A 25,931-nucleotide genomic window follows, 5' to 3' on the forward strand; every position below is an offset into this window, starting at 1 on the left:
TGGATCTTCCTTGAAGCGTCAGATACGCCTGCCCTGCAAAAGAAGGGCGCCGGCGGGAGGGACCAGATGCCTCTCTCTGCCCCCTGGAGGCCCACCTTCGACTAGCAGCGGCTCCGGAGAGACCCCTATCCCCCTCTCCAGTCCTCCAGCCTGGGAAAGGGCTCGGGACCCTGGAAGCGGACCGGGATGACGCGGTAGCCCATTGGCTGCGAGGCGCCATGTGAACGGTGCTGGTTGGTTGGCGGGAGGGAGGAGGAGGCGGTTTCCCGGGTAACGGGAGGGCAAGGAGCGGCGGCGGCGGCGGCTGAGGAGCGCGGGCCGGAGCGCCGTGCGAGACCGGCTGGAGGCGGCGGCCCGGCGAAGCCGCGTGCGCGCAGGTAGGAGCCCTCCGCGCCACCGCCCCGGGGTCGGCCTGGGCTGGGCTGCACGGCGCCGGGCCCGGCCGGGGGAAAGTTTGCCGCGCAATGGGACGAGCAGGGAGGAGAGGACTTGGGGATGCTCTGGGCCGGGCTCGGGGGCCGGGCAGGGTGGGGACTGCCGGCGGGGAGAGGGCTGGTCCCGCACGGAGCGGCGCGCGGGCCACACCTCGCCTCCGGGACCCTGGCGGAAGGCCGGGGCCTCGTTAGCCCCGCGTCCGCAGCGCAGAGACCCGCGCACGCCGAGGCCGGCGGGCCCTTGTTCAGAGATGCGCTGGGAAAGTCTTCCCCAGCAGATGCGGCTGGGGCGCGCGGCGCGGGGCTCCGAGGCGGTTCTGCGAGCTCTGGGGCGCACTTTCCCGGGCCTCCGGCTACGCTGCACACGCCCCCATCCAGAGCGGGTGTGTGCCCCTCCGGGTGTGCGTGCCCGAGGCTGGGTGTATCTCCTTGTGTGTGTTCTTGTGTTTCTGGATGTCTTCTGTTTGTGTGTGTCTGTGCATCCCCCTCTGCGTGGTTGTGTCTCTGGGTGTATCCTCACGTCCGGGTCCCTCTGTTTGCTGTTGGCGTGGGTGTCTGTGAACGCCCTCTCCGGGTGCTTGTGTTTGAGTATTGCTGTTTGTGGATCCTTCTGTCGGCGACTCTGTGTATTTTGGGGTTTTGTGGGTGTCTCTCTATGTGCTTCTCTGTGTATCTATGAGCGTATGTGTGTGTGTGTGTGTTTTGTTTGTGCCTCTGTTTTCTAGCCACCTCTGTCTCTGAATGTAGGTCTCGTACCTGTCTGCGTGTGTCCCTCTTGGGGTGGATGTGCATCCTCGTGGGATCTGAGCTTCTGTAGGTATCTGGGTGTGTGTGTGTGTGTGCCTCTAAGTCTGCGTGTGTGTATGTCTGGATCTCTACTACGTAGTGTCTACTACGCCTGTGTCAGTCTGCGTCTGAGTCTCTTCACTGTGTCCATATCCGTGTGTGTGTGTGTGTGTGTGTGTGTGTGTAGGTGGCTCCCAGCCGGGGCCACCAGGCCGGGCCTCGCGTCTCCCGGGCGTTCTCTCTCCCACGCTCCGTAGCCACGGGCGGGCGGGGCGGGGAGGGGCGCCCGAGCGCCGGGGGCCGCGGCGCTTCCCGGGTGTGCGCTCCGCTGAGCCGGCTCCTTTCTTGCCAGCAAAGGGACCCCGGCGGCGGCAGCGGCAGCCCGCGCCGCCCAGCTGGGGCCCTAGTGACTTATTTTTGTGTGTGATCCTTTCTTTTCTTCAGAGCAGAGGCGGGAGCAGGCTCCGCTCGTTCGCCGTGCGCAAATAAAGGCGCCGGGGTTGGCGGCTGGGTCAGGCCTCCCCCAGCGGCTCAGCAGAAGTGGCCAGCTCGGCGGGCTCCCTTTGGCAGCAAAAAGAACCCCCAAATAAAAACCCAGCCCGGAAGTCACGATGCCTCTTGGCTCTCTTTCTTACATCTTACGTAACTTATTTATTGATTGATTAATGAAAGGCTAGGTTTCCAAGAAGCTCCGGCGTTTCCCCTATAGGCTTCAAAGACTAATTAAAGATGCTGTGTTGGCGATGAGTGTTAATTAGTCCATTCGAAAGGGGGATGCACCCGTGTAGCAGAAGCTTAACTCCAGTTATAAGATGAAACAGGTCAGGCTTCCCTTTCCCCCGTCCCCACCATCCAGTTTAAAACCAGTTTCCCCAGTCTTGGAGTCACCTGGGGGCAGGAGCAGCTAGAGAGAGGGAGGGAAGTGAGGAGAACACCAAAGGGGCTTTGCCCAATTTTGAAAACTTTGGATAATTTAAGAAGGATGTTTCTCCGAAACATATAAAGTGGGCTCATGATTCCAACACCCAGGCCGGAGGAAGGAGGACATCCCACCTTGGAAGGCCTGGCCTGTGCCTTTTCTGGCACCTGCAATCCCACATTGGCGTTTGCCAGGCAATGGGGTTTTATTGCAGGAAGGGACCTCAGTGGGCCTCTGGGAAGGATGTGCCTACATCTGAGACTGGACCCTTTCCTGGTTCCCCATGTCCTGGGCTGTGCCCCCAAATTGGTCTTTAAATTTGTTTTCCCTGGGAATTGTCCAGAAGGCAGGAAGGATTTGGGCAGATGTAGGGTGAGAAGGGAAGCCTTTTGGAGACTGTGTTTGGACCAGGCAGGAGGAAGCCCTGGCGGTGGGTTTGGGATATCTACGCTTCTGGAGTTGACCGAGAAGCTGGAGCTTGCCCACATGCCCCCCCCTCCCCGCCATCCTATGGTGCAGTCTGGCCCGGCCCTCTCCTCGCTCCCCTTCCCTCGAAGCTGCTGCTGGCCTGCTTATTGCACCCAGAGGAAAGCTGCTGACATGTTGCTGCATTTAAGGACCAGTCCAGCAAACGTGTTGACTTCTCAACAACCCAGTTCAATGTTCTCTTAGTCCTGCCTTTCAGCTCTTCTTTATTCAAGTTTGTTTAAACTTGCTGAGATTTCTCTGGGCCGTGAGAAACCAGCACTCTTACTTCAGGGCTTGCTCTCATCAAGTTCGCCCTGCCCTCTCAGGAAGCGGATTGGATGTGGCAGCTAGCTGGTAGCATCATCCTTGTTTCGTCCCTTTCCCAGGTACCTCCCACCCCCACTCCCCCACCCCCGCCCTGGCTCTAGCAGGAGGACAGCGACAGCCCCAAAACTGGTGAAGACTGACTCACAGGAAGAAACAAAAGGCTCGCAGGAGGTGTTGGACATCCTCCCACTCCCCACGGGTGGGGAAGTATTTCTGTGGTGGGAGCGTCTGTCTCCATGTGCACTTGGGGTGTGTGCACCGGCTGGCGGCTGGCGTGATGGGATGTGACAGAGTGTCGCCGGGGAGGAAGCTGGGCCTGGTGCAGAGTGCAGGGCTGTTCTTAGAGACAGAGAGATCCCAGAGCTGCAAAGGAAGCGGCCCGTCTGGAGAAGGCCCTTCCAAGTGGGAGACCCTTTTGGCACCTGGCTTTTTCCTTTTATTATTATTCATGAGGGGAGCCAGGAACTGTAAAAACTGTGGACTCTGGACTCCAGCTGCTTGTGAAAAGCCAAATAACAGGGATCCTGGCAGAGAGGCACGGTTATGAGCAAGGACCCTGAAGTCAGACCTGGGTTCCAATTCTAGCCCAACCACTGCATAGCTGTGTGACTTGATCTCTTTGTCTTCAGTTGTCTCATCTCTAAGTAAGAATCCCTAACTGAAGCAAGACAACTGGCACAGTGCAAGTTCTTGATAGAGACTAGTTGAACAAATGAATGTGCAAAGCAGCAGACAGCACCTGGCGAATAGCAAGCATTCAGTGAGTGTTAGCCGTTGTTATCTTTTGGTCACCTGCTCTGTGTCACTAGGTGATCTTGATCTTGCCACTCTTATGTGCTATCATTATTTCCCCTTTATACATGAGAACACTGAGGCTCAGAGAGGTTAAGTTATTGGCTCAAGGTCACACAGTAAGTTTAGTTGCAGTGTTGAGGTTCGCACTGCTCTGTCTGATCCTCTAGTTTGAAGTCTCAGTTTAGATTCAGAAAAGGGTAATTCTTGGAGCCAGTTGGCCAGAGTTTATTTGCATGGAGATATGGAGCTAGAAAGAATGGATCTGAGAGGTTTCCCTTTTGCCAGAGATCCCTTTAAGGGGCTGTGGAGATGGGGCTGGTGGGCAACCAGAGGGCTCAGCTACTTCCTGGGCCAGCAGAGGGCTTCACTGATGCCCCCTCTTGTGCCAGCCACCCTGGGGTGTACTAGATGCGCCTCTTCTGCTCTCATCCATTCTTGGCAAATTCAGAACATTGGTGAGTTGGCAGCTCACTTGCAGGAGTAAGTCTGCCCTGGCGCAGCGTCTCATGTGGTGCGGGACAAGCCTCCAGCCTTTCTGCAGCTTCTGTCCCGGGGGAAAGCCCTTCTCCCCTTCCCCCTCACAAGCCCTTTGTGCCTGAGTCTCTCGTCCGCCTTTTAACCTGCTTTGGCTCCGAGCCTTGCGGAAGCCTTTTGTGATAGGGGATGGCTTCGGCCTCGTTCCGGAGTAGCCACCGGTCAGGACAGCTGCAAGGGAGGGTCTGAGGGCTTCTGTCTACTGCCCGCTGTGGCCGGATCTGGCCACAGCCCTCCCGGAGGCTGGCGCGGCCTGAATTGTGGGATGGCTAGTGCGTTGATTAGAAATGCTGGCACGAAACTAGTGCCTTTTAGTAAAGGGCTGTTTTCCGCTTTTCCTTTCTTTCCTGGTGGTGCTGGTGCTATGTATGGGACGAGGCATTCCTAATTATTTATTGGGACATCTTCATGGGGATTCTCAAATCTGTCCCCAGCTCTCGGAGGCATTCATGGAAGGGTACACTCATGGGAAATGTTTTCCTTGGTACCAAGGTCCCTCCTCACTCCTCCCTCTCTGTCCCTCCAAGCGTCTGTGACGTCAGCCGGGAGGTGACTGGGTGCCTGCAGGTTCCAAGGCAGGGAAGGCAGCTCCGTGGCACAGTCGCGTCTCCGCCCTCAGAGGATCTAGGCAGCGCTTTTTCACCTCCCCGGCGGACCCTGGTGTCTCCCCTGCCACATGCTGCCTCCGCAGCTGTAACTGGGGGGAAAATGTGGATGCCTTTCTGCTTCACAGACCGTGGCTTCCCTATCTCATCACACCTGGGGGCCTTATTGCCATGATGCTGATGACGCCCCCCACATAGGTTTGAACGAGAGCTCGTTCCCGGCTCTAGTGTGCTTACTGCAAGAACGGGGGCCTCTGTGTGTCTCATGGGGGAACCCCTGAGGCCCCCCGGTTGCTTGCCCATGGATGTGCTCAGGGTACTGAGAGGCTTGGAGGAAGGTTGCTGGCTGCTGCCTGGTCTGGGCTGCAGATGCTGGGCAAGACCGCTCAAACCTGTACTTCTCCACAGAAGACAAATCTGACCGTGAACGTTTTCTCCTCAGGTATGGGTCTTACCCCGTGAAGGAAGACGACAGCCTGGGAGGGGAGCAGGCTCTGCGATGAACAGTTGCGAGAACTGTGAGGGGCGGCCTCGCGAGCAGCGTTTACGGTGATTTATGGGAGTCAGGGGCTGGCGGAGAGGGATGTGGATGCTATCAGCTTGGTGGATTAAATGCCCATTTACATTGTTATTGACACATAAATTATCTGTGCCAAGGAGACAGCGAGGGGAAGGATTTCTGGGGCAGTAATGTGGCATGTGCCCCAGGATATGGACTCGTCTTTGCCCAGATCTGTCCTCTGGGCTCTCAGGAAGCCAGCCTTGGAACTGAAGTAAAGCCCCGAGTCCCGCTCTCAGGATGCCGGCAGCAGCTGCCCTCACGGCCAAGGCAGCGATGGAGAGTGGAATTCCCGAGCGGATTTTAAGAAGTCAGGAAGACCTCTGAAGAGGTAGCGTGCATTTCCTCAGTGGGCGGGAGCTGTGTTCGGCGGCGTGCATGCATCCCTTTGGCCTGGGTTATTTTCTTCCTCTGTGGATTTGGAAGCATCACTGAAGGAGAGAGGGGATTTTCTTCCTGGGAAATGGAATCGGCTTCTGAGTCCAGCCAACAGCAGAAGAGAAAGGTGGTTAGCCACGGACTGGAAGATCAAAAGCGGGTGAGTGCAGAACTTGGTTGCTTGGCTGATGGTGCTGGAATTGCTGAGCATGACTCAGAGAACCCAGGTGGTCGTCAGAATGTTGTTGTCATCGATTGTACTCACTCGCTGTCCTTCTGGTTAAGAAGGCAAGGTGTTGGCTTGTGATTTGCTGGGTCCTGGGGCTGGGCTTGAAGCCTTGACTTGTTGGTGCGCCACGGGAGAGGGAAAGAAGGGAAAAAATTCAATCCTGGAGCCAGAAAGGCAAGGATTTATAAGCTCAGGGAGTTAACAAAAAGCGCTGGTGTTCTCTGAGTCAAATACGAGCTGATTTTTTGCGAAGCCGGTTCGGGATTCACACGCTCTTAGCACCTTTTGGAGACGGCGCTCCTGACAGTGGTGGTTTTGTTTGAGTTATTTTCTGTGTGGTCTGCTGGCTCTTGTGTTTATGGATCAAAAACATATCCCACTCCACTCTTTGGCCCTGTCTGTGAGAATGTCACAGCCATTTAAAAAGGCCCGTTGAGTGTAGGTCATTGGCTGTCATCGGTCTGAGAGTTGCCGTCACCCAGGATCTGTACTTACCAGTTAAAGTTCAGCTTGTCTTTAAAAGCTAGACACATTTGGGAGTAGCATCGAGTGGCTGCTCATCTGGGAAGAAAGTTGAAGCAGTGTCTCCTCGCTGCCCTCCCCGGCCCGGGGGAATTGCTAGCACCAGGAGGTGGTAAGGGGTAAATATAGCTCGAGCAGAGCCAGAGTCTGTGTTAATCTGAAATGATTTCTGATAATTCCTTTGAAATGTTGTGGATGGTAGAAAAACTTCTGTCCTCTCAGTGTGGGGTGGAGGGTCCCCTCTCCTCCTGAGTCTCAAATATCCTCTCTCCCCGGTGTGAAATACACGTGGAGGTGGAAACTAGCCTTATAACTCTTCCCTATAATTTTCGATGGCTTTTGTGTGTGTGAAAAAAGGATTTTGTATGGGGTTTGCTCTGACTTTCAAAGGATAAAAATAAATGGAAACAAACTGCATTTTACAAATGTAGATACTGGCTCCATTTCTTAAAAAAAATTTCCACTCCCGCAGCTGCATGCCCTATAATGCAGAGAGAATGCTGCTCTCTTAGGTGCCTGCATAAGGGGCACTTGTCCTGTGTTGTTTGATTTTTTCGGTGTATAACCTACGAGACCTGTCTGCTCTCATTTCTACAGGAGCTTTCTGAGAGGTAGAGGAAAATTGGTAATTGTTTTGAGCAGAACCCAGGATTGACTCTGCATTTTACTAAACGTTAGCCACGTTTGGTATCCAGACACTTAGTGGAGGAACATTTGGGACCTCTGACACTGTAGGCGATTTTAATTGGGCTGGTACTCGGAGATGATATGCGATGATGACGGCCTCTCTCTCTGGCTAGGAGTAGATGTCTGTATTTCCCATCTGTTCCTGGCTCTGGCTGTGTTGGGTCCACATGGACTACGGAGCCTCTGGAAGTAGAATATAACCCCAGCAAGGCTCTGCGGCAGCTGGGGTAGCATCAATTGGTCATGCTCAGCTGACATTCATTTTAACTTGAACTCTAGCCGTCATGGCAATTATTAAATTTATAATGATATATGTAAGATCCATTTTAATGACTCTCCATGCTTGAGTGAGCCCTCACTCGTGCTGGCAAAGTAAGGCTTCGTTGAGTATTACATTTCATCTCCTACTGAATTTTCCAGGCACTGGTTGAAACTTTGCTTGGGAGCGATTGGGTTGCTTTTCCTGATCTGCGTCGTGATCGAGTTCCATATTGCTTGAGCACAGTTTCTGGGCTTCTAGAAATACCGCTACTGCCGTGGCTTCTGTTGGCGGCGGCAGCTTCTGTTGGTGTGTCCGTGTGTGTGTTTGTGGGTAAACACGCACCCCATTTGCGTCAAGTGTGAAGATAAACATGCCTGCCAGCACGCAGCCTGGAATGCCTTGTCCGTGGAGCTGAAAGGCGACTCGACAGTGTTTTGGCTCAGATATCGCGGGTGAGCTGAAAACTCCTCTTCACGGGGGGATTGGCTGGAAATCCAACAAAGGCGCAGTCGAGGCATCTGCTGGGGAGCTAGGGAGGCTCCCAGCATGCCTACGTTACCAAGCGTTCCCTGGCACGGATCCTATGGCACTGCTGTCAGTGTGTGTGTGTGTGTTATTCAATTGACAATTGTGGGATAAGCTGGGGAGACAAGGCAGAGGGAGAGTGGCTGCCTTCAATTTTGCTCCATTTCCTACTGTCCTGAGCAGCAGAGGCCACTTTGTCTAGGGGCAAATGGGTTTCATGCGCCTTGTCGTGACTTGGTCCCTGTGTGGGGTTTCGTGGAGATGAAGGCTCTAGTTCAGGGCGCCTCTGGGATTCGGATCTTTGGAGGTATTTGCCTGTGCTTTCTGCAGTGAAGAGTGCCATGAGCTGGGTTCAAAGGCCAACGGTGCTGTGTGATAGCTGTGCAACCCTGAGAAATCTACTTAACCTCTCTGATCTTTAGATTCTACAGTTTTAACAGAGGACAATAGCATTTAATTACAGGGCAGTTGTTGAAAATAAATGAAATAAAGCTGGTAAGGAATTTGGCACTTGGTGATTGTTTAGGAAATGTTCTGTATGTGCTCTGGGCAGTTTCAATGTGAGATTCCTTTTTTTTCTTTTGTTCTTAGAGGGCTGATGTGATTTTGTTTTCGATCATTAAAAAAAGTGCTCAAGTAATATCTACTCATTGCACATTCAAACATTACAGAAGGATGCAGAGTGTAATTCCTCTTTTCTCTGATTCTAGCCAGCAGTGACTGCTGATAACAGTTTGGCATATATCTTTCCTGACTATTTTTGGTTTGCATTTCTTAATAAAGTAAAATCACACTCTATATTTTTAAGAAACTTGCTTTTTCACTTAATATAGTGTGGATATCTGTCTGAGTCATTACGTACGCACCTATTCACGCCTTTTAACGACTGAATAGAGTTCTTTTACAGAATGGGCCAAATTTTTTAAAACTAATTCCTTATAGATGTACATTTAGCATGTTTCCAGGTTTTTGTTTTTGCTTTGTGATTTTTTTTTTTTTTGTATTACAAAATTCTTTTATTCATCTACTCAACAAGTATTTAGGAAGTGTCTTCCACGTGCCGAGCACCATTCTGGAATCTAGGTATAAACCAGACAGACAAGGGCTCTTCTTTCCTGAAGCTTACATTTTAGACCAGCACTGTCCCACAAAGCTTTCTGCAGTGACGGAAATGTCCTATTCGTGTCCTGTACACATTGGTAGCCGCTAGCTTCACAGAGCCACAGAGCACTTGAAATGTGGCTAGTGTGACCGAGGACCTTAATTTTAGATCTTATTTCGTTTTAATGAATTTAAACTTAAATAGACACATGTGCCTAGTGGCTACCGCATTGGAGAGTGCCTCTCTGAACAGCAAATGACAGGAATTAACGACATCATCTATTTGCAAACAATGGCCTGTGCTCTAAAGAAAATAAATAGGGCATAGTGGTGTAATGCACGAGGGAGGGGTGCATTTCATATTTATAATTGTTTTTAATTAATTTCCTTTTTAATTGAGGCATAACTTACATCCAGTGAAGTGCATGCTTCTTAGGTTCACAGCTGGAAGAATTTTTATACCTCTGATACACCTGTGCAGCCGCCACACAGATTGAGATGTAGACCATTTCTTGCCCCCAAAGGGTGAGTTTTCACTGGTGAAGGGGATGCCTCCCTGAGGAAGTGTCTTTTCCGCGGAGACCTCAGTGATGAGCAGCGGCCGGTCATGGGAAGATGGGTTGGCTGGCTTCAGGCATGGACGTGCCCACTCTCTCCCTGCAGCAGGGGTGGGTGCCATTCAGAGCTCCTCCTGTGGTGACTTATCTTGGTGCCACTTACAGACAGCGGCTCCCTGTGCCTCCCTATGGCTTGTCAACTTCAAATTCTGTGCTGAAGTCAGGAAAAGTCCAGAGAGGCAGGGGCTGCAAACTGCCACGGAGAGAAATTCAGCGAGGTAAGTTCTGCTCAGTGCCTTAAGAACCTACTTAACTAGTAGGGATGGGAGAAGTAAAATCTCCCTGACAGACGCCTATTGATCAGTCAAGGGAATGACTTTCTGATTGATTTTTCTCTACTCCTCCTTAGAAGTTTGTCCTTCACAGATGGGCTTTCCCGCAGAGGATGAACACTGTAAAATAAGAATTGTTCAGGGTCTTTTAAGATATCTGATGACTGAGTGGTGACAGAGATGGTTTAGTCTGAATATTCTCCTGCCTGTCAGCTTCTCGGCATGAAAGCCTCCTGGAGACCGTTTTTAAAATGACTGTGGAGACGGTGAACACGGGTTAGTATAACTAAGCTCCCCCGGGTTGGCTGGACTGCTCTGGATTGCCAAATCCTGCCCTGCAGGGGGGACTGTGTTATCATACTTGCCCCAGCAGCCTCTCCTCTTCGTTTTTATTAAAGGCATCCCCACTACCCTGTCACCTGTGGTTGCAGCTCAGAATCACTTGACCTTCTCCCCCGCCCCTCCAGTCCACTAGCTTTTCATCCACTCGTCAGCCCACCTGCTCCTGCAGCACGGTGGATCTGGCAGCTGTCTCTTCCTTCTACTCTCACTGCCACTACCCTGGTTTCAGGTCCAGGAATTCTTGCCTGGCTGATGGCACAGCCTCCGGGCTGGCTGTCTTGTTTCTGCTTCTCCTGTAGTCCATCCTCCACTCCTGGCCAAATTACCCTTCCTGGAGTCCAGCTGTCATCGTCCTATTCCGTGATTTCCCACTGTGTCCTCAGAAGACGCCCTCCCCAGCCCCGGCACTTGACGCCATGTCCAACTTCTAGGGTGTAATGGGTGAGAGGTTGACTCTCGCTGGAGTCTTGTAGGCCTCAGCTTCAAACCTGGGAGAGTTCTGTTACTCCCTGAGCTGCTCCCCTGGGGCGTTTATGCCTGGGTGGTAAGGTGCTCAGCGCTGTGACTGCACATGGTAGATACTCAGTAAGTGGGAATTGCCGTGACTGTCACAGCCTCCCAGTCTCTCTTACCCAGATCTTCTCTTCTCACCAAACTCTGCTGTTCCGTGAACAACCCTCACCTCGGCCCCGCCTCTGAGCTTTGCTTATGCATCGTGTCCACCTGGAAGGCCCCTCCTCGAGCCCCCCATCCCTCCTCCATGAAGAATGAACCCTCCTCGTGTCTCTGTAGGACAGCTGGGGTAGCACTTCACCACGTTCTCCTGTGGCCAGATGTTCTCCCACGGGTCACACCCCTGAACCAGATTGTTGGCTCACTGAGGAAGGAACAGGTCTCGTCCGTCTCTTCCTCCCCTGGCACACAGCAGGTCCCAATAAGTATTGGTTGAATGAATGAATGTGACTTGTTGCTTTGAGACTGCTTTTTCCCTGTGCTCCTGAAGCTGAGCTTCCAAAATGAGTGGTTTAGTAGATTATTCACTCTCATATAAGAAGAGGAAGAAATAGGATTCAAGGAGATGGCTAGGAGCTCTCTGCACTGATGGAAACGTTTGAGTAAGGGAGGCTGGAGTGGGTCTGGTGCGTGGAATAGAAAGAAGGGGCGTAGTGAAGCAATGTTTTGAAGGAAGAGGCAGGAGGACGTGGGTTAGTGAATGGACCCAGATGACACAGAGGGATGAACCTAAGATGCAGCTGATCTTCGGCACAGTGGTGGCTGGAGGGGACTGGCAGCCCTTTGGACAGAGTGACGAGCAACAGCGACACCACACCTTCTCGTGGTGGAAGTCATCTCTCACGGGTCTGCAGCAGTGGGAGCAGGGCACTTGTCATTTCTTTCCAGACAAAGAGGAAAAACAAGGCACGTATATTTTAAGGTAGTTTTTCCAAACATGTGGCTAGATTTAGTGAATTTTTCAGAAAGGACTAAGAAATTAGGTTAATAGGCTGAGGATGGGAAATGTAACTAACATATTGAACAACTGCTATGTGCTAGAGAGTGCATAAGCACCGCTTCGATTTCGTCTCATTGAGATCTCCCCCACGCCCTTGATGTAGATATTACTAACCCATTTTACAGGTGCAAAAGCTGTGGTTAGGGACTTCAAGCTTCCACAACTTACTTTGTCTGCTAGACTCCAGCACCTCATTGGTTTTCACTTCGCCATTGGGATCATATCTCTAAGTTTTTAAAACTGGATTTTATTTTTAAAATTGTCTTTTCCAACTTCCTATCAGTTGTGTATGTGTGTATGCTTGGACACATGTGCACGTACATGCTCCGTAGCGGGATTGGGCCATATAACATTTTACAGGTGTCGTTCATCCGGGAACTATGGCCGTATCATTCTTCAAATCAGAGCCACAGGCCACCACCCTCCCTGAGGCCGGTCACAGGCCCTGGTGAGGTGAGGCTGCTGTGGAGGCGTTCTCCTCCACCCTGTGGTGGAGCTCTGAAGTGCTGCCGCTGTGGGTAGGGCCCTGGACGGATGGATGCTCACATGACAGGTGAGCCTGCAGCTCCAGCCCCCGCTCCCCAAGCTCTTTCCAGATGAGCTGAAATGCCTGCTCTCCAGCCTGAATCGTGCTGCTGCTGCTGCGCCTTTGGAGCCGGAGGTAGTTGCTGTTACAAGTTGATCTGCCTCCTGACAGCTCTCTGCCTGGATGGCCCACCTGTCTTCCTGGCGTGAGTGGAGGGGGTGTTAACCAAACGCTCAGGGGATGGACACTGAGGACCTACCACAGCACATTTCACGTGTCACTGAAGGAGGATGGAAAGAGACTGCAGCCAGATGCAACTCAATTCAGTACGTTTGGAGCCCCTGCTCAGGTGTAGGGGGAGAGAGGATAGCAAAGGGGTCTGGCCAATGCCCTGCCTTCATTTCAATGCAGAGAATGTGAGACAGTGCAAGGTGAGTCTTGTTCATTCATTCATCCCACGTTTATTTATTGAGTACCTACTGTATGCCAGCCAGCCACAGCATGAGGCACTGGGGTCATAATGATGAACTTAGATACTGTCCCCGATCTCTTGGCACTTTCAGTGTCTTGGAGGAGTCTGTGACGGTGACGTTAGGGAGGTGTGTGTCTGGTTTGGAGAGGTCGGGGGCTGAGGGGCTTCCATGGAGGAGGAGGAACTTCAGCTCTACCTGTAAGGACGGAGTGAGAAGCACCCTGCGGGGAGGACTAAATGAGCAGCTCACAGGGGGACTGACTGTGTCTCCCTGCCCCAAATTCATATGTGAAGCCCTGACCCGAGTGTGACTGTGTTTTGGGATAGGGCCTTCAAGGACATAATTAAGGTCAAACGAGGTCATAAAGGTGGGGCCCAATCCAATGTGGCTGGTGTCCTTATAAGGAGAGGAAGAAACACCAGGGATGCGTGTGCACAGAGGAAGTGCCGTGTGAGGGCACAGCAAGAAGGTGGAGGAGAGAGGCCTCAGGAGAAACCAGTGCTGCAGGCATCTTGGTCCTGGACGTCCAGCCTTCCATGCTGTCTTGAAGCCACCCAGTCCGTGATATTTTGTTATGGTGGCCCTAGCAGACTGATACAGTGGTGGACAGTGAGAGAGAGAGTTGGCGTAAGGCATTTCACCTGCCATGCCCAGACTGTAAACTCCCAGAGAGCGGACGCGAGGTCAGTTCCCCAGCATCCGATGCACTGCCTGGTGCTGGTCGGTGTTTGTAAATATTTGTTGAGTGAGCAAATGCATGAATGAAAAGGATGAGGAAGGAGAATGGAGAGACTGGACCACCCACGTGAACAGTGGGATTTTATCCTGTAGGCAGTGACACCACTGCAGGTTCGGAATTAGGGGATGCCCTGAAAGTGGAGCTTGGGAAGATTTTAGAATAAACTGAGGTGGCTAGGAAGGGGTGAGGGTAGCAGTGTAGGAGACCACAGCAGTGATGTGGGCATTTGGTAACAAGCTTCTACTCCAGGGCCAGGACAAAGGGAAGGCAAAAATGAGCAGAGATACAAGGGAATAGAATTTGGCCAGCAAGTGGATGTGGTTGCCTCGGGTCCCAGGTGGCATGAGTCCCAGGAGTCCCCACAGTTTGGAGCCCCCCTTTGTGTGTCTGGTAGAATGGTGACTGATAGCCCGGGGGCGCTTTGGGTCATGACCGTCTACTGTACCCTGACGCACCATGGTCTCCTGCACAGTCATAACAGAGCAGGTGACGCCCTCTCCATTTGGTGGATCAGGTCCATGAGGCATGGACAGGTGAAGTGACCCGCCCAAGGTCACACAACTTGTTAATGTCAGTTAACAGGGGTGAAGATCTCTAGCCCTCTTCTCCTCCTGTTTGGGGTCACTTTCCAGAACATCTGCCTTCCTCAGTCAACAGAAGTGAATGCTGATGTTTTGTTATTTTAGCTTAATTTCCAATGGGAAAGAAGACTTGGCATGTTTTGGGCCCCACTTTAAAGATACTGGAGAAGTTAGGTTATTTTTGGTCCTAAAGGTGCTAGAAGTTGAATTCAGGTACCCCTTGGGGGCCTCTCCCATTTATTTGAAAGATATGTATAAATGCCATGAGGACAGCTTGGAACAGAAGTAAAATGAGTTTTCTTTGGCCTTCCAGTTCTATCCAAGACTGGCTTCCAGGTGCCATATTGCCAAGTCCTCGGCACAGAGGAGGGCTGAGATTGAATCATAAGAAGTAGTCAACAGCGCCAGCTGTCCGGCTGACGTCCTGTGTAGGCATCCGGGGTTGGCCTGTTTGTTAGAGCCTTTTTACTTACCTGATCTCTTTAGACTTCACTTTTTCCTGTTGGTCTGTACCGTTTCATCATTCATTCCTTTCTTAAACACTCTAAAGTATGGTCTTAAACTGGAGAGAAAAAGAGTGACAATGTCACTTAGGTTGTTTGGTATTTGCTAATAACACAACTTGGGAACTTTATTACATTGGATAACTTATTTGTCTTTTCTGGCCTCTGCTTCTTCATCTTGAACTTGGATGATCATAGTCAAACGTTTGGTGAGGACCGTGAGATATAACGCACTTGGAGCATTTAACACAGTACTTAGCACACAATTAACGATTAAAATGGTATCTACCATAATTCTTATCATTTGTTTCCCGTTCCTCATTTGGCAAAATCCTTTGAGTGGAATATTTGGGGAATAAACTATGGGCGGGGGAGATGGGTGACTACCGCCAGTTCATCTGAGTTTACCTTTCTGGGAAAGTGAAGGCTTGATAAAATTACTTCTAACATAAACTTTCATTACTGCACATCTTCCTGAAAGAAAGTCTGCTTTTCTGCTTTAGAAGAACAGAAGCTGAAAAAAACCCAAATCTTCCTTGGTGAGGCGATCCTGTGGGAACCACCTTGACCTCATCATCCCACACATGGAATTACAGTTTACAGGGCTCTGGCGAGCAGGGATGGGGCTAAACCTTTTGTGTGATTTTAAAACATCCCCCTGCAAGTTGCATTTTTGCTTGAATATGTTTTATGAATTTTGTTCGTTACACTTTGTGGCACCCCCTAACACCTCAGCACCAGGAAAACCGAATCTGGTTACCTAGAGGTGAGCTCCAATTAACCAAGGTTTTCCAAATCCACCCCAGGTGACTTTGCTCCTGAAGCTTAGATCAGATTCTTCCATGCCTGTGGTTTGGATCAAAATAATGACATCTCTGTCTCCCATCATTAGAGCATTAATTTTTCATCCTCCTTCTCTTTGGGATAATTAGAAAGAGAAGGACTTGGGGGATGGGAAGAGAAACGGGAGGAGATGCGGATGGCAGAGCAGGAGTGAATGATTTTACAGCCCAGCCTCTTCTGAGGAGAGGGAGCCTTGGAAGACTTGCATCTGCATTCGCAGTTCACGTGGGAGGAGGCGGAGGCAAGGATTGGGATCGGGGCAGGTGGCCGATGGAGCCAGATCAGGGTGGTTCCTGATGTGGGAACTGGGGGTCGTTTGGGGAATAAGCCAGAGCTGTGTAACTGTGTGTTTGAGAGGAAGGCAGAGAAATACGCTTGGGTCACATGGGGATGTCTCCCTTGGCTAAGCTCAGTAAGCAGAGACAAGGTCACTCAAAGCCTCGTCCGTTTCCATGCTCCCTTGAGCCTCTGGGCCACAGTGGGACTTCAGGGACAGGAGTCAACATCTTGATGATAACCAGCAGGATCCCACGTCTCTCATCTCTTGTGACACTGTCACAGAGGTGGCAGTCTAGACCCCTGGGAGCAACGTGGTGCCTTTATGTTCAAAATCCAGGTTTCTGCTAACTTCTTAGGTAGGTGAGTGAGGTTCTCTCAGTCCCGCCCCCTCAAAGGGTGGATTGTAGATGAAAGGCTCCCTCGAGTGTGTGATTCGAAGTTTAGGTTAAAATATTTCTCTTTTTTCACTGATATAATTAAAAAATACAATAAGCAAAAAATCCTTAAGGACATGGGAAATCTTCATGAAAGCTAAAATGTAGAACAAAGAATTGTAGTTCTTACCTCTTGGCGTCTCGCTTGTGTAAGTCTGCATTTAATCAATTCAAGTCTCTTCTTCGCTAGCTGTTCCGTTTCTTGTTTATTTCTATATTCCTAACACATATTACATTGTTTGGCACGTAGTAGATGGCCAGTACATATTTGTTGAATGAATGAATGAGAGTCAACATTTTGAATTAGCAGGGGTGAACGGGAGAGATAGGCCCGTCCTCTGACTCCGACTCAGTGACATAGAACAGTAACATCTTAGAAAGGAGCGGGTTTTAGTTGTCTTCTATTTTGTGATGGGAAAAAGGCTGTGTGGGAGGACTGCTTAGAGGTGAATGTCCTGCATTTGTGCATCTTTATACGTGTGGGGTTTCTTAACTGCAAAGACTCAGTTTTATTATTATGAATCTATTATTTCCCAACCCCCTGGCAGAGATGTGCCTTTTTCCTTTGGGTTTCCACGGGTCCATGGTGACGGATGACCTGGAAGGTCACTTCATTATGTCTGCATGAGCTGATTATTTAGAGGTGAGATTAGAGGCGAAAACAGTGGCTCAGATGTACCCAAACGGAGATGTACTGAATAAATCAGCACAAAATATGCCCTTACACGTTGCAGCATAATGGGACAAATTATGAGAGCAAATAACGAGGAGTCAAGAGGGAGAAATGTCCTATCGCAGCCCATGGAATGTTCTGAAATGCAGACGAATGATCTAGCCATTGATTAGAAATGCCTGGGCTCACCTGGGCCCTTCTTACCCAGAAGAGGAGGTGCCTGGGGTTAGGTTTATGGTGTTATTCTTCCAGGTGATTCTTGCGGGGAAATGGGTTGACATTCAAGAGAAACAGCTTTGTGCAAAGAAGTGCTGATTAAGGTTGGTCCCTTGAGTGTCAGCCAAGGTGGTTTGCTATCAAACCATCCAGTACAACCAAATGACCTCCTTGACAGAAAGTGCCACCATTGCACCCATGCCCCTTGTTGTGGTTTAGATTATTTGACAAATAGTCCTTCCACCTCTGCCCACACCCCCGTGAGAGGAGGGCACTTTCCCGCTCCACTGATGTCAGACGTGGCCCGTGACCTGCTTGACCGGTGGAATGTGGGTAAAAGTTCAGTGTGCCAGTTCCAACCCCAGGCCTTAAGAAGCATAATTTGTCTTTCCTTGCTCTTGGGGGGCTGCTCATTTCCACCATGAGGAGAACGTGTCCTAGCCAGCTGCCACCATTCCATCCTGGGCCTCAGAAACACATGGGACAGACCCAAAGCAGAGCTGCCCTAGCAAACGTGCAGACTGTGAGGGAGAAATAAAAACTTATTTTTGTATGCCCCTGATTTTTTGGGGGTTGTTTGTTATGCAGCAAAAGCTGACTAACACACCCTGGAAGCATGTGGGCCTTCACTGGGCAAAGCGTGTTTGTCACGCGTGCTGGTTAACATTTACCTTGTAATACGATCGACACAAAGTAATTTGAGGCAGGGTTTCTCAAAGTTTGGTTCTGGAGCATTTGCCTCAGAATTACCTGAAAAAGCAGCCCTGATCCCGACCCAGTGAGTTAGAATATTTGGGTGCAGGTCCAGGAAGCTGCATTTGAAATATGCATTCCAGCGATTCTAATGTACGCTGAGGTCTGAGAATTACTGTCACAATGGACTAAAACCTGTGACCACCTCCACTGACACCAAAATCAGGGGCTGCAGGAGTGGGTGGAGGAGAAGGGTTGTGTTAATTGCAAAGAGTTTTGCTTAAGTTCCCCTAGGGAAAAAAGGAGGTTATTTACTGTTGTTGTTGTTGTTAATAGAAAGGACACGTGTGCATAGGAACCTCAAGAAATTTCGAGAATCAGACTCCAGGAAGGGCAGGAAATAAGGCGACTCCAGGGCCTGGCCGCTCGTTCCTCCTTGGCTGTCCTGTCGTTGCCCTGCCTCTCCCAGTGCACCAGTTCCTTTCTCTTCTTCTTGACACCTTTCCTCCGCTGCTGTTCATAGTTTCTTTCTCTTCCCTTTTAACTTCAAGGCTGACCCTCATCACCTCCATCCACCATCACCACCTGCCTCTTTCAATATCACTCCCACTGAGAACTCCCCTCTGTGTTTCTTAGCTCAGAATCACGAGACAGTCTGGTTGGCGTGTCTCACCTTGTGGAGCTTAGAAGCAAGTCAGGAGGTAGACCAGCCTCTGGACTGACCACTCTGGGGTTAGGGGTCAGTTCTTGGGCTAATCAGTTATGGCTAGGGTAGGGCAGGGTCACATGGTATAACCTAGCTTTGGAGGGTAGGTTACTCCAGGGGGAGGCAGGGAGGCATTCGTGGGCAGGCAGTGATTGATGTCTCTACCCTCTTGGGTAGAATTTGATGGAAAGAGGAGACTGGAGAGGAGGAGCCCCTCTCTGGGGTGGACGGCAGGGGACTGATGGAACCAGCTGTTGAATGTTTGTCTTTCTCACTGGACAGTCCCTGCCTTTGCAAAACTCACAGCCCAGTGGAGCAACCAAGCATTAAATGAATAATGAAACAAATATCTATTTAGGTTCCACAAATTGACAAATGGAATATACCGGGAACGACGGAGCTTTCAGCGGTGGGAAACAGGAAGCCAAATGGTAAGGTAGAAAGAGCTTGGCAATTAGAATGATTGGGGTTTCAACCCTCCCTCAGAATGTACTGGCTTTTTGATCTTGGGAAAGTTTCTCATCATCTCTGAGCCTTGTCTGTAAAAGGTGGATGCTAACAGTTTCTACCTCGCAGGGTTATATTAAATGACGTAATGTGTAAAGTTCTTAGCACTGCTCCTGGTGTATTGCATAGCTGCTGACCAGAAGTGGATTCTCCTTTATCTGTTTCTGAGCTCAGGCTAAGCCATGAGAGGTTGCACTTTGTTACTGAAGTCTGAGTGGGTCTACTCTGGGACCGCCATCCCTGTCTATGGAAGTCTGAGGAAAAGTCACACTTTGGAGAAGACTTGGCTTCCAATCCCCGTTCATCACCTGGAGTGATGGCTACCACTGGGAGGGTCTTGTCTTGCCTTGGGCCCCAGTTCCTGCTGGGCTGGTGTGAGATCCTTTGACTCCTTGGTCTATCCTCTTGCTGGTATATTTGGTATGTGGGTCACTTTAGGGGGGAACCCTCTGCTTAGAAGGCAGGGCAAAGTTCCCAGCTGTAAAGTGTCTGCCCCTTGGCTGCCGTCCATGATCCTGAGGCATTAAGCCAAGCCCAGGGAGCCAGCTCACTGGGATGGAGAGCAGGGGCGCTTGAAAACATGAGTGCCGGATGTGTGCGCTCTCTTCTCTTGTGGCCGTCAATCACTGTCAGGGCCTGGATGGCACTGCAAAGAGGGAAACGGCAAATAAGAGTTTGCATTACTAGAACAACATGAAGCCCTTTGCCTACGCTAATTGAAAAAATTCTAATTTCTGCCCACATCCCTGGAGTATTTTCCCATTTGGATTCCTTTGGAGTCTCCAAATCTTACTGTCAACGCAGTGAGAAGGCAGAAAGGATTCGCCCGCTGGAGCTGAGTTGTGAGGAGAACCCCTGGGCCCCCAGAACGGCGCCCAAAGAGATCCCGGATCTCAACCGGATTAAGGAGGATGCGTTCGAGGTGCCGGGGAAGGGCGTGAGTGAGGGCAGTGCAGGTGGGATGGTGGGAGCGGGCTGGAGAGGTGGAGATGGACTGGCAACTGCTGAGGCCCTGTGGTGCCCTCGGTTCATGATCACCTTTAATCCTTTCTTCAACAACATGTGGGAGGTAGGGCTCTTGTTCCCACTTTACAGACAGGGAGGTAAGGGCTCAGAGCGGCTGGGTAACTTTCCCATGGTTCCAACAGCTGGAGGCAGGAGACCTGGGCCTTGACGCCGGCTCTGTGTGGTTCCAGTGCCTGTGCCCCTTTCCGTCACATACCGCCATCAGACGTTAATACGCCACTGACCCGATTTCTGCCCTGTTATGATTACTCCATATCTGTCTTTAAATTGACTCACTTAAAAAAATTTCACCTTGTCGCAAGGATAATATCAGTGACATCCTGGATTTGATGTGCTGCTCATTCCTCTTTTTAATACCCACTAAAATAAGATCATAGGTATGAAATTTTTGAAAAGTTCATCAATGTACTGCCTAAAATATGTTGTCCACCACCAGGCGTACACAGACCTCAATTTGGGAAGCACTGCCCTGTACATCAGCAGCAGGATAGCAACGACAATAATAACATCTGCCAATTATTGAACACTCACCACATGCCCAGCACTGCCCGAAGCATCATAGAGGGTAGAACAGACCTGGGTTTGAGACTCAGATCTGCCACTTCTTTGACGTGTGACCTCCAGCAACTTACCTTCTTCGGGCTTCAGTGTCCTCTTCTGTAAAATGGGGATAATAGTAGTCTCTACCTCTAGAGTTGTTTTGAGACTTTGACAAGTTAATAACACTTAAAAAAGTGCCTTGCACATATTAAGTGCTATGCAAATATTAGCTATCATTCATTCATTCAATCATCCAATCATTTGACAATTAATTAATGTTCGAGCATGTTCTGTATACAAGACGCTAATCTATGGTCTTCTCAACAATCTGATGACGTGGCTATTATTATTATCAACCACGTTTTAGAGATGAGAAAACTGAGGTTGAGCCATTTCCTCCAAGGTTCCCCAGCTCATACATGATGAAACTGAAATTCAAACCCAGGGGTGTCTGAAGCTCTACCACTCTGAGCTGTTTCTACCCGCAGCACACTTCTGACACCAAATGTGTGGGGTTTTTTCCCCATACCAACCAATTCTCTGATATCAGCTGGGTGTCCTACATTCAATTCAATTCTGACATGATCTACCTGAAGTTAGTGTCAGATCCCACAAGTTAAGGGCTCAGTCCCACAAGACTGCTTCCTTTTCAGGTGCCAGTCGCAAGTGCAGACCACTCGTACTTCTGACCAACTGGCTGTAAATCAGGGGTTCCCACAACCCCCTCCTTGGGTTCCATAATTTGCTACAATGGCTCACAGAATCTCAGGAAAACAGTTTACTTACTATTCCTGGTTTATTATAAAGGACGCAATAGTCAAATGGAAGAGATGCGTAGGGCAAGTTGTGTGGAAAGGGGTGTGGGCCTTCCACGCCCTCTCTGTGTGTGCCAGACTCCCAGCGCCTCAGTGTCTTCACCCAGAGCTCCCTGGACTTCATCATTTAGGGTTTTTTATGGAGGTTCTGTTACACAGGCATGCTTGATTAAATCGTGGCCGTTGGAGACTAACTCAGTCTCCAGCCCCTCTTCTCCCTGGAGCTTAGATGGGAGTGGACTGAGGGTTCCAACTCTGTAATCACAGGGCTGGTTCCTCTGGCAACCGGCCCCCAGCCAGGACTTATCTGGGAGCCCACCAAGAGTCAGCTCATTAGCACCAACTCGGGTATACCCAAACACTCCTCTCACCCCTGCACTCAGGAAATTCCAAGGGTTCTAGAAGCTCTGTGCCAGGAACCCGGATGAAGATCAATTATATATTGCTTGTTATGTTGAAATGTCAGAGAAGCCGTAGCTGGTTCTCTTATCCACTCTGCCATTACTGCCTTCCAGGGAAGGAAGCCCCACTTCCTGAGGGAGGGGTGCCTCCCTACTTCTTTCTCAGACACGTGGCCAGACTTCATCCTCCTTGCCTGGTTTTCGGAAAGCAGCCAGTGTCACCCTGTCTGTCCCTGTCTTCCAACTTTGCTTCTAGTTATGCGTGAGTGGGTCTTCAGCTCCTGTTAGCCTGTTGTGGCATCATTATTGTATCTCCTGCAGTGTTCACCCAGAGCCCCGGAGATCCTGCACACAGTGGGAAGTCCATGTGTGTTAGAATGCAGGACTATAAGGGGGCACAGTGGTCTGGAACGGGGAGAAGCCACCAGGGCAGTGACAACAGCAGTATTCATACACAGATGTCTTGTTTTGCAAAGTGCAGGAGTTAAGGACCTGTTTTCCATCATATAAAATACTGGTTTGCTTTACTGAAGATGTCATCGTGGGGTTCCTTTACATAGAGAACTTTAGAAAATTGTGATCTCTTGTTACTTTTCATGACTTTGTTCACTATGCAAAGCTAGGTTTACCCACACAGCACTTTGACTTTTGTTTTTTCTACCTTCCATAGGAAGATCTCTGGGCAAAATTTTATCATTACAAGCAACTGAGGTTCCTTTCGAGGGAGAAAAATTCACATCTCTCTTTTGGGAAGAATGAACTAGAAACGATCCCACATGAGGTACTTTTCCAGATGTGTTTAGAGCCAAGTTCCATGGGTCTGGGTGACAGAGTGTGTGGAGACAGGAGCCTGCGTTTGGACCGCCACGGACAGGACTGGCGCTCCTCGTGGAAACACCTGGCGTCTGTCCACCTTCACCCTTTTCCCCACCCCCAGCCACTCTTCAAGATCCAGCTCGCATTTCTATCCACTTGAAACCTTCCCTACCTCGTCTCTCTTGTTCTTTCTTCTCTGACTGTTTTCAACCCTATTTTTCCTACCTGACGCATTATTTCATCAAATCACGTGTGGGTTAAGGCATGAGCTGTGGAGTCAAACAATGAAAACCTGGCTTTGTGACCTTCAGAAAGTCACTTCACCTCTCTGTGCCTCAGCTTCCTTCTTTGTTCAATGGGAAAACAAACAGTAGCTGCTGTATCCTGGGCTTCTTATGAGGATCAAATGAGATAATACAAGCACCTAGCAAGTACCCTGTGGACAGTAACTCTCCCGTAAATGCCGACCAGAGCAGTGACGGTGGTAATAAGGGGAGGTGGTCTTTCCAATTAGAGTGTGGGATGCTAGAGGGCAGAGGCTGAGTCTGGATGGGTGTCCATCCTGCAGACTCCATCACAGCGCTAAATTGTGGCAGCTCCATGAATACCCACTGCATTTAAAGAGGTGTCAAATCCCGTGCTTTCTCTTCTGTCTGCCTTATTAGAATGGCATTTAAATAAGTGTAGTGTTTGGCTGGTACTTAGACCCATTTTAGAGAGCGCATGGGTCAGTGATTAACTGAAGGGTTTATTCTTCAGTGTTTGTCTTCCTAGAGTTAAGAGCACCCCCCCAAAACCTTATGCTTTTAAGATCCAGCTCTTGGCCAGCTAATGAGCACAAGTCCAAAGGGAGAGTCACCCTTGCTCTTTTAGTGTGACGTGAAAGCAGGTCTGATTCTAGAAGCAGCCAGAGAGGAAGCATTAGGAACAGCTCTGAGGATGGGGAAGTCCTGTGGGAGATGTCAATAACCAAAATTATCTCTCATTTCAGCAGCCACTAAAAAGAGCCCCACCTGGCCCCTTCCCCTGGGGGGTGACCTCTCTCCTGTGAGGCATGATGGGCCCAGCAGGGGTGATGAGGGAGCAGTCATTAGGGGTCGGGTTACCAGTGAGCATGACGTCAGGGCCGCTCCCTAAGAGGCCCAGGGTGGGCTGCTGGAGAGGCAGCAGCTGCACCGATGACCGGGCGGCCTCCATGGAGCCCTTCTGGGTCTGAAGCTCTGAGTGGGTGGAGGAAGGGCTGTACACGGCCCTCCCTCGCTTGGAGCGGGGCCAGGGCCGCTCTTGCTGCTCTGTCCTCCCAACAGGCTTGCATTTCTTCGGCTTTCCCCTGGAGGCTGGTCTGCAGAGGAAGGGGGCCAAGAGCCTCTAGGTGGGCAAGGATAGGGTGGCGTAAAGGCTCAGGTCCTGGGATGGGCCTGCCAGAGCTCCCAGCGGGGGATGAGAGGCAGAGGAGTATCCTGGGAAGAGCTGGATCTGGAATCAAACAGACCCTGGATGAAGTCCTGGGTCCAGCCCTTACAGTGGGACCATATGCAAACTGCTTCTCCTCTCCGAGCCTGTTTCCTTGTCTGTCAGATGAGGAACACTTTCGCGGATTTTTTTTTGGAGAAGAGAGCACTGAGACCGTCTGGTGCATAGTGAGAGCTCAATGCCTGGCTGCTCCTTGCTACCTCCTGTCCCCCGTCCTCTCCTCCCCAAGTATGGAACAGACAACTAGCTAGAGTCCAGTAGCCGTGGTTTAGTAGCTGCTAGACTGTTCCAACAAAGTCGTGTCAGCTCTTCACCTTTTGCTTGGGGCACTGCTACAGCGGGGTTCTTAGGTCTGGGGGCATTCTCCCTTTGACATTTGGGTCTTTAATCCATAGTTATCATTGTGTGGACAAGGACACTGAGGCCCAGAGTTGTCACACCCAGAGTGGTAGACCCAGGATTAGACCCTCAGTGCAGGTGGCACAGCACCGTTTGTAGTTTCCTGACTCCTCAGGATCTTCTCACAGCCTATGAGCATTTGCACGTGCTGTTCCCTCTGCCAAGAACAACCACGCCACTGTTTTTGTGACCGTGCTGAGCAGGTTGTCCTCCTTGAAGATTCAGATCTAGGGTCACCTCCTCCGAGATGCCTTCCTTGACCACTACCCCCTGGCTGGTTGGGGACCCCTCCTATGTGCTTCCAGGGCCCCTGGAGCTGATCTCTGTGGTGGACGTCCCACACTGTATTCTGGACAGCTGTTCCCCTGTCTGGCTCCCCTGCCTGACAACGAGCTTTTCAAGGATTTAGGCTAAGTTTTACTCAGTTTTGTATTTCTGGTCTCATGTTTGGCACATTGTAGGTGCTCCACGAACTGTTCATCCAATGAATGAATGAATGAATGAATGAAGAATGAATGAATGAACAAATAGCACAGCTATCAGGTGATGCTCATGGTAGTAGCTTGTCTAGAAAGGTTCCCACCGGCTTGGTTAAACAAGGTGGCAGAGCCCCAGCCCATCTGTTCTCGGAGACTTGTCTGCCCACCTCTGTGACAGTCTCGTTCCCAGTGGCCCAGAGTGCAGCTTCCCGCTGCCTGAGCTGTGTGTCCATCCCACAGGCCCTGAGGACTCGGAACACTCCCACAGTGAGCCCCGAGAAGCCGATGCTGGGGTCTTTATTTAAGACAGCCCCTGCAGCTTTCTTCTGGCCCTGTCCTTGGCGGACGTCCTTATAGGGACTGAGTTCCCAGCAGACGCACTAATGGAGACATCACTGTACTGTGCTCCAGAGCTTAGTGTAAATAACCCCAGTGTGCATTCGTTCATTCACTCACTCATGCATTCGTTCAACGTGTTCCTCCTTCCATTAGGGCACATAATCACCAAGTGACTGTATATGACCTTATCACCCACACAGCTCCGGTGTCACTCACAGCAGGCAATTAGATTTCTCCCAAAGGCCAGATTTGGGGGTCAGGAGGGCAGGCTGATGGATCGTTGACAAGTACTCTGATGTCAGCTTTAAAATACGCAGTAGAATCCTGAAGTCCCACCCCGCATCCCCCAGTATGCTCGCATCCCCAGCGTCCAGCAACAGGTTTGAAGACACACCTGCTCTCGTTCTTTCCCCAAGGCAGGGAACAGCCGGCTGGACCCTCAGTCGCTGCGGGCTTGGAAGCCCTGAGAGTGGCGGCTGAGCTGGTTTTGTTCCCCTCAAGACCCTCACGAGCAGGCTCCCTCCTGACCGCCCTGTCCATCTCTGGGCAAAGTCGAGAAGACCGGCGGGACGCTGAATGGGGCCACGCTCCCCGT

The 25,931-nt window shown here is 50.6% G+C and overlaps 1 protein-coding gene across 3 annotated transcripts in view; it reads left to right on the forward strand.

Moving 5' to 3' along the window:
* Positions 1-268: 268 nt before the first annotated feature.
* Positions 269-25,931, forward strand: part of NAV2 (neuron navigator 2) — a 706,640-nt gene continuing 680,977 nt past the window's right edge. For all 3 annotated transcript variants that reach the window (XM_070624490.1, XM_070624493.1, XM_070624495.1), the window contains exons 1-2: positions 269-377; positions 5,311-5,965. In XM_070624490.1, coding sequence (XP_070480591.1) covers positions 5,891-5,965 — 75 coding nt within the window. In that variant the 5' untranslated portion in view covers positions 269-377; positions 5,311-5,890. The remainder of the gene's footprint in view (positions 378-5,310; positions 5,966-25,931) is intronic.

The sequence above is a fragment of the Equus przewalskii genome, chromosome 6, assembly GCF_037783145.1.
Source record: "Equus przewalskii isolate Varuska chromosome 6, EquPr2, whole genome shotgun sequence".
Taxonomy (NCBI): domain Eukaryota; kingdom Metazoa; phylum Chordata; class Mammalia; order Perissodactyla; family Equidae; genus Equus; species Equus przewalskii.